At 39.7% G+C, this 8,989-nt stretch overlaps 1 protein-coding gene across 3 annotated transcripts in view; it reads right to left on the bottom strand.

The window, feature by feature from the left end:
• Window positions 1-997: 997 nt before the first annotated feature.
• chd3 (chromodomain helicase DNA binding protein 3) overlaps window positions 998-8,989 on the bottom strand; it is a 48,566-nt gene continuing 40,574 nt past the window's right edge. For 2 of the 3 annotated variants that reach the window (XM_017709861.2, XM_017709862.2), the window contains one exon: window positions 4,436-8,602. In XM_017709861.2, the coding sequence (XP_017565350.1) occupies window positions 8,397-8,602 (206 nt within the window). In that variant the 3' untranslated portion in view covers window positions 4,436-8,396. Of the gene's footprint in view, window positions 3,408-4,435; window positions 8,603-8,989 lie in introns of those variants that run through there. The other variant, XM_017709863.2, reaches the window with a different exon arrangement.

The raw sequence follows: 8,989 nt of genomic DNA, 5'->3' as shown, positions 1-8,989 counted from the left end.
CTTTGTTGCGATTGGATTTCCTAATCATTCCTCTGCTTCCCTTTTGTATATCCTGCCCCCCAGCACTCCTTGTTTCCCCCTAAAGCCCCTCTCCATTTCCCCATGCTTCCAGCTCTCACTTCCTGTATCATTATCTCAACCGAATAGTTGAAAACCTTGGAGGAAAAACATGTGCTTGTTTGTCTCCCCTTCCAGTCTTTCCCCCTTTTTTCTACCGTCAACTTTTTTTCCACGTTTTTGGTTGCTCCTTGCACACAATCCACAGTTGGCTTGCTGCAGGGGTTTATGCTTTTCAGAAATGACATCCAAGATAAACTCGTCTGGGTTGAGGTAAAGTGTGGAATGGCTGCATGTGTGGGTATAAATGATCGACTAGGGCGAGTCCAAAGCCAGGTTAAAATTTCACGGCTCTCCCCTTCAACTCTAAACCAATATCTCTATACTTTTTTCTTTTTTTTTCAGTTTATTTGACCTTAAATGGTTGACCATGACAATATAAATGATTTTAAAAAATGGTCTTAAAAACTGGTTGGTTAGGTTGCTCTGTTACATAAAGCCGATATTAAATCAGTGCCAGAGATTTCGTAATGGCAAAAGTGAGAAGCGTGTGAGAGAGAGGTGATGGGTGATATGCTCAACTGTTTAAACCTGACAATCATATTCACCCAATAAATAGGGTTATGAGATGCCAAATGTCTGAGTTTAAATGCCACCAGAACCTGTTTCAAGATGAGCTTTTGAAAACTGCAGGGTTTGGCTGAATGTGAACAATCCCATCCCTGACTCATCCAAGGTTTAACAGTGTCATTCGTGGGGATTGGGATAACTCATCAGTTTGTGGGTTCACACAACCAGAAACAGCGATAACAAAAGGCACAGCCTGCTTTGCTTTAGTATTGCAGCAAACCTCTACAAGACTAAAGCCCACCGTTCAAGAGGAAGACCTCATGCAGCCATTTTCTGCTGATAACCAACACAGTTTTCCATAATGTTTTCATTTGAATCTTTATTACAAACAAAACAAAATGAAAAGAAAGATGTATTATTAACATGTTCCGTTCGTTGTCCACCTGGAGTCAAATCACAACATAGCCACTGATTTTGGAACTGGTTTGGAACCACAAGTTACACAGTGACACTTATCGATAAATGAGAGAAAAAAAAAAACACAAAACTGTTGAAAAAAGAAAAACAAAACTAATAAAACAAATGGAAAACAGAAATATAGAGTGGACAAAAAGTGCTTGATAAAACACTTAAACTCTCCCAATTACTGTCAAGCACTGAAATGTATTTTTCTCAGTCTTATGCAGGAGGTATGCCAGGGAGTGGAGCAAATAAATTAACTTTTCAACTCATTAACTATCACTTTGAGTTGAGGCCTAGCTAAAGACAGTATAAGAACAAGCAGGTACAGAGTTTACAAACTCTGTGTGACTCTTTACAGTTGTTTTTACCATTAATTAAGGCGCTTATATTATAATACTGTGCATTTCAGAAGCCAAAGGTTTCAACTCTGAGACGTGCCAGAGCTGATGGAGGAATTTGCGTTCGGATTTAAGATATAACAGACGTATACATTATATTGTCAATGCATTTCAGGGTTACATAAGTGATCCACTTCGTATAGGTCATTTATTTGCAAGCCCCAAATCTACTGTAGATTGCAAGCTAGAAAGATGTTAATCATTCCGAAGTTCGTTCAACCTCTTCGTTGGCTATCATTACAATATGCCGTATATAGAGAAACATCATGGACCAAACTTACAAAGAATTATCTTTTCAATGTTTTTTTTTTCTTATTTTCATTTGGTAAAAGCTTCGCAATTATAACATCAAGGACGACATCAACAGCAACGTCAACAATAATTATAGTTGCTATAACGAGGATTAAAAACACAGAAAAAACACAATGAACCAAGTTTAAATATGCAAACAATTCAGAGACTTTGTAAAAAGGAGAAGTAGAAATATGAAAAAAAATACAAAGAGGAAAGGAGTGCTGAGACAGAAGGAAGTGGGTGACTTTTTTGTCTCAATGAAAGGAGGGGAGAGTAGAGTGATGAGGGTTAGGGGTAGATGGGAATTAGAAGAAGCACAGGACTGTTGATATAGTCCTATATAGTATATAATAACCATCATGAACTTGACAGAGATAAATAACTTTCAGAGGTTTCGTTTAAAGACCCTTCCAGGCTGAGCCCATAACCTCTGAATGCGACAAACCTATGTGCCAATAATCTAAATTCAGATCGCTGCCTGTATTTTTTTTGTTTTGTTTTTTCCGAGACGAAGATAAATGCCAAAAACACCTTTCTATCCAACTGTGACACCACAATCAATACTGCATTTTCTTTCTTAACCATTTCAGGCCATTGAACGAAAACTGAACTGTTAGGAGGGGTAGTTACAATAGCAAGAGCTGCGATTTACAGAAGTCAGCTTTTACTAGTCAACACTGTTCTCTGCCATGACTGTTAATGTACTGAACTGCGATATCCTCCAGCCACATGCTCTCTGTTAAGATAGTTAACAAAGCATGGTCCATAGCTACTAGTACTGCAGCAATAAAAAAACAACGAAAAAAACCTGTCAGTCTTTTTTGCGACATAAAGTTAAATGAGTTGTGACGACAGACTTGTGGATATTTTTCTGAGACTGCACTATGGAACGATAGGCACAGCTTGATGCATGGATGGATCCTTCTGTTGAAGCACAGAACGTGACAAGCATGCTGCTGAAATGAGAGGGGGCTGTGCTAATATGAAGCCTGGCAAATGCTTTTAAACTCACATGCAGCTTCATCTCTGAGTCGGGGTGGGTGGGGAGGCAGGGTGCTAGTGAGGTTCTGGGGTTGTGTGTATATGTGTGGTTTGTGTGTATTCGCAGATTGCTTTAAGTTATCAGACTGTGAGCAGTTGGTTTGAGGCAGATTCTGACATGGATAGAGGCAGCGAGAGAGCAGGTCTACAACAAGGAGTGTATTAGAGTTGTGAGACTGTGTGAAAAATGTCTCATTGTGTTTACTTAGACTTTACCACTGGGTTTCATCAAAGTGCTGCCATTATAGTAACTAGAGAGTTTGCCAGTTAAAGGCGCATACACAAGCATGTGAAGTGTTTTAGGGAAAGATTTTTTTTTTTCATTTGTTGTTCACTTCTGCCAATTATCTCCCAGTACAATTCACTGCATATTCCCCATTACTGTAATGAGCTGACTGGAGAAAAGGGCTTCGATTTGTGTAAGAATGTGTGCAAATGTGTGTGTGTGGGTGCGATTTTGTGTGTGTAAGTAAGGATGGCCTTAATCGTCGATGCAGATCACTTCTCCGGTGCGTTGTTCCCTCCTTCCCATCAGAAGCTCTGCCTCTCTCTCTTTCTTAACTGACATGGGAGGCCCGTTCAGCACTGCAGGGAACACAAACACAAACACAGATCAGATTTAGCAGCTTTTATTCTACAGTTAGATAAGAAAACAACTCTTTATGGCTGTAAAAACATGACTATTTCTGCTGTGTAGTCTGCTCTTCTCCATTAAAAACATGACTTCTCAGCACAGTTCTTGCACTTATTCGATGCAAAAAACATGAACAAAGTAAACAACTGTTATGCAAACTTCATTTCTGAACAAGCAAACACACTAATAGGAATATAAGGAACATCAGAAGTAGTTTATTGATTTTCCATATGCAGTGTGGACACAGACAGCTGCACTTCCTTCAGTGGCAAATTTAAATAAATCTGAAGGTTTACTATTGTTTTTACTGAATAGATGCTAGGAAGCAGTTTAGTCTGACAAGGTTAAACCTTTGAAATTTGCAGTCATCCTCCACACTAAGAAAAGCATGGTTTTAATGTTATTTTTCTCTCCGTTCTTATTTAAATAGGCATGGCAATTCTATTAGAAATTTAGCTTCTAAACTATCAATCAACACCACATTTGTGCTTGTAAGTTTTTGACATTAAAGTAGAAAAAGGAATATAATGGGAATTTGCATGTAATTCAATGTGTAATAGTATAACATAATAAAAGTTAAAACTTGACTTCTAAGGGTTAAGCTGAAGGTTTTCATTGTGCTTACTCAACCTTCCTACTTACTCTAAGCCCTTGTTTTTTTTCCCTCACTCACCTTTTATTCACCTCTTTTTTCATTACTTTGCTTATCCTTTTTCTGTTTTCTCCCCCTCTCCTTCAGTACCTTTTCTTTCTTCCGCTTCATTCACTTTGTCTCCCCTTTGCCTTTGTTTCTACTGTTTTATTTCTCTTCCTTTTGCATTTTACTTGCTTTTAGCTGTCCCTCCTCTTTCCTGTTCTTCTTTTATTATTCCAGCCTGATTCTTTTCTTTTTCCTTTACCTAGCACTTGAATGGCTGAGCAGAAAATATCCACAATTGTTAATTATTAGATGTTCTATCACAAACAGAACACAGTGCAGTGGTGGTCATATTTTAATGTGAAGTCTTCTGTACATTCAGGATATGACATTTCATGAAAATAATATAAAAATCATATACTGTCTAGGGGTAGTAGAGGGTCAGTGGATTGCTTATACAGATCATGCCCCCATTACACAATAAACTACTACACAAAGTGTGTCTATCGTCCTTGAGACTCCTGAATCATGTCATACTGCAACCTGTCAGCACATGCCCACTGTTCTTACAGTTACATCTTAGAAGACAGAAAAAAATCTAGAAAGTTTCATATTTGAACAAGGACCAACAGTGAACATTAAGTGACTATTACTCTGGTGGTTGGTTACTGGTGGGCGTCTATTCTATTCTATTCTATTCTATTCTATTCTATTCTATTCTATTCTATTCTATTCTCTAATGAGATCATAACATTCAATACCTTTGGTTTGTAAAAATGACTCACAAAAAGTCCCTTAACAGTTCAAATCAATCTACATTCAAACTAGTCATGGTAAAATAGGACAATAATGAATGGATCCTTATTGTTGCTGTTCTAATATAGGAAAGACCTTATTTATCAAAAGATTTCATGCAGAAAATCTTTTCATTAAGCAGTTCCAGAGACACGATCAATGACTGGATTACAAACAAAACCTAAAAACTGCAGACTACCTTACTTTGTCCTGCGTATGTTAATCGCTTTAGCAAATCAGACCCAAAAGGTGCAAACACTTTTTTCTTATTTCTCTTTTTCATTCACGCTGTCTATATATGCTGCAACGCACAATTTCAACACATACTAAACATACTTTATGAGTTTAACGTTCCTATCAACATAAGGGCTAGGGAGCTTGGCTTTGAGTGACAGCAGTATCTGCTGACCTTTGATTAGCTCTGGTATCATACTGCATATTTCTTACACTGTGCATTACAAAATTAGACTAACTAGAGAGCACCATAAGAAAAACATATTCAATTAAACAAAGAAGTTCAAATAAAGTATTGCCTTGATAATTTGAAGTGTGACTATGTTTAAAGTATTTAAATGTTGTAACTTGTGCAAAGTGCTTTAAAATTAACATCCTTATCCACAAAGTAAAAACTAAAAAGAGAAAAGAAAGGGAAAACTTCATATCTGATTCAGACCATTTCATAAACACATACAATGAAATGACAGAAACCCCCCCCTGCTTACTCTTCTTTAATGGGCAAAGAGGCAAGGAGAGGACTGGATCAGACAAGTTCCCTATAATAACAAGGAAGACGACAACTAAAAACCCCATCTTGTGACTTCTTGGATCCTTGAAAGTGATGTTCTACACACAAGCCAAAGAAAATAACTCATATCACATAGTCAGATCTGAAGCAGCCATCTGCTCTCTCTCTCTCTTTCTCTCTCTCTCTCTCTCACTCACTTTCTCAGCAAACTTGATCCAGAGGAATCAAATACTTTAATTCACTGCCTCACTGCACAGGTTTGCTCCTGCATAACTGCCTTCACTCACTCTCTCTAACTCTCACTCGCTCAGTAACCTAGAAAAACATTCAGTTGGCAGAAGGCCTCCCTGACCCCAGCCTGTCTAAACAACCACTTCGCTTGTACAATTAATCACTCACCTAGAGGCAATGAGAACCAACCCACACATAGAGCATCAGTGTCAAGTCTTTAGTTCATGATGTGCTTGAGTGCACACACAAACACACACCTACACACACAAAAATAGCCTCCAATCTCCATTTATGCATAACTCAGAGCCACAATTGTACAGCATGTACTAAAGAATGTAGGCAAGAACTTGTGACAGTGTACACACACAAATACTCAAAAATAAAGCATATCTGTGCCTTTGGGAGCACTGAGAACACTCCCATTACAGTTCTGCACTGTATAAGGGTCTCACTGGGGAGCTGATCTGGCTCCAGCTCTGCAAAGGAATTTAGCATTGCCCATTTGGACTGACCTGGCATTAGCTTGTTGTAACTCCAAATTAGGGACGCAGCAATATGGAATTTCTGGGCCAATAATGTCAACCGATAATTCACACTTTGCTGAATCTGATACCGATATCAATAATCAAGCATATATCAAGCAACAGCATAAGTCATATTCACAATACCACCAATATATAAAGTGAGCATAACACAGGTTACAACTCTACAGTTTCTTTTTAACAAATCTTACATAATCATAGCTGCATAGCTTACATGACAGCTAAATCAGACATGCATCTGCAACTACAAACTCTGACATTATTTTATGTAAGCCTTTTACATTACTTAGCAGATGTTCTTGTCCAGAACTATTCCCAATGGCCGGTGACTGTAAATTAGGAATCTTGCCCAAGAACACCATAATAAGCAATGGCATTCCTGCTAGGAATCAAACCACCATTCTTCTATGTGTGGGGCGATGGTCTCCTCCATTATGCTATTTCATGGAATTGTACTCATCATTTCATTTGTAAAGAGTGGAATTGCCTACTGTATCTACACATTAATCAGTACACGCACAAGTAAAAATGGTGCACTAAATTATCGGTTAAAATTATTGGTTTAAACTGCAATTCCAATATCGGACTAATAATTCTAATTACATTTAAGGGCAAATGACACCCGCCGATACACCTACTCCAAATATAGCTGAACAAAACAGCGCCAGTATCAGGTTCTGCAGCACAAAATCAACCTCATGATTAAGATCCTGGGCAACGATGAAATCGAAGCAAGCCAGTTTAAGGTGAGCACTCACAGCTGGGTATATTCTAGAGCAATTTACACTTGCTTTCCCAGTGTTAGATTTCCTGCCTTATCCTGAGGCTAACTATGTTCAACCAACACACCTTTTAATATCTCAGTCAGCTCAAATTAGATATTGTGCCATACAGTATTAAACATACAGATTCGTTTTTGCATCCACAAGACGCAGAAAAAAAAGTCCAAAATGTTGCCTCTTGCTGCTGTCCAGGTTTCAGCAGAGTTCTTTTTTTTTCAGGTAAAGAAGCCATAATGATATGGAGTGATAAAACATTGCAATTACACTACGTAATGTTTAAGTGCAAAAAAATCCATGACTGTCCATCTCGAGCGTAGTGAATCAAATAGTGATTCCCAAAGCCTCTGATTGGGATGGGAAATGTTGAGGAAACAAAACAAACTCGCAATCTGTCCTTGGAATTCCTTCGTTTTGACACTGTGAAAGGTTGCAGTACTCCCTCTGTGTGTGAGCGAAGAGGGGGGGGCAAAGGGTTCAGAGAGAGAGAGAGAGAGAGAGAGAGAGAGAGAGAGAGAGAGAGAGAGAGAGAGAAACAGAAAGAGAGAAAGAGAGAGAAAGGGGGAGAGACATTTCCACAGGAATTAGGGAGTAAAGGTCCTGGGTACTTAGACATGTGCACTCATTTCTCTTGCCAAGTGAAAGATGAATCCACTGGGGCTTCTCTCGGAGCGAGAGATGAAAGAAAGAGGGGGGCAGAGGGAGTGAGAGAGAGGGGTGCTTTTTGCAGGCTGTCTCTCTGGCACAGTCCACACAGCTCTCGTTTTTCACTGGAGTGGTCGGGCGATTTCCTCTTATGTCACTCTTGCTCACCTCCCTTTATTCACTCGCTCATCTCATTTGCTCTTTCTGTCTGTCTGTCCACCTCAATGCCTGTTCATATTATTCCTGATGTCTTCATCATCCTTGCTTTGGCAGTGAGGGAGGTCGTGTGTATTTTAAGTGGCTCTCTGCTCCAACCCCTTTTTCTTTCTGCCTTTTTCAATCTAGTGAAATGCTTTTTGACAGCCCCTCTTCTGCGCCCCTCTTTCCACTTCTCCCTCTCCATTTATCAGTTATATAGCCCCCCACCAAACATAGAGCTGACCTTCTATTACTGCTTCCCTTCCTCATATTTTCTCTTTCTCTCTTGATCCCCTCTATTTATTTTCTCCCGTCCAGTTTCCCTCACCCGCCCTCTCTCTATGCTTTTCTCCATGGCTCATGGTCAGTCATGGCTTTTTGGGCCGGCCGTTGCGCGGCAAGTTCTCCACTGTGTTGCTGAGGCGGTATTTGACGATGATGCTGTGCACGGTGGATTTTGGCATGCGCAGCTCTTGCCCGATTGACCCTTCCGATTTGCCGTCCTTCCACAGGTCCACCACACGCTGGCGCTGCAGGACGTCGTGTTCCTTGGTCTTCAGGCAGGGCAGGGCTTCTGTGGGGGCAGAAAGGTGGCAAACTGTAGACACTGGAGGGGCAGCGAGCGGGCTAGCAGCAGCAGCAAGATCAGATCAGATCAGAACGAGTGGAACAGTATCAGTCCTCAAAATATTCACAGACAAATCATCAGCAGACTCAAGGCAAGAGGGAGGCGCGAGGCCAATCAAAAAAAAAAAGAAAGAAAGAAAGAAAGAAAAAATGGGTTGTTGAAAAGAACACGAATCATGGGATCCTCATTTCCACAAAATTTTCATTCCCAATTGTCCAATTGTCATCTCAGTCCTTGGAAATCGCAATCCCCAGTGCTCTATTAGATGTCCTTAGGCTGTGATAATAATGCCGCAATTAACTTTTATAAAGAACTATGCAGAGATGGGAGTAT

Source organism: Pygocentrus nattereri, chromosome 2 (genome assembly GCF_015220715.1).
Source record: "Pygocentrus nattereri isolate fPygNat1 chromosome 2, fPygNat1.pri, whole genome shotgun sequence".
In the NCBI taxonomy this organism is placed as follows: domain Eukaryota; kingdom Metazoa; phylum Chordata; class Actinopteri; order Characiformes; family Serrasalmidae; genus Pygocentrus; species Pygocentrus nattereri.
Note: the sequence above shows the minus strand (reverse complement) of the source record. Positions and strands in the feature narration are given on the sequence as shown.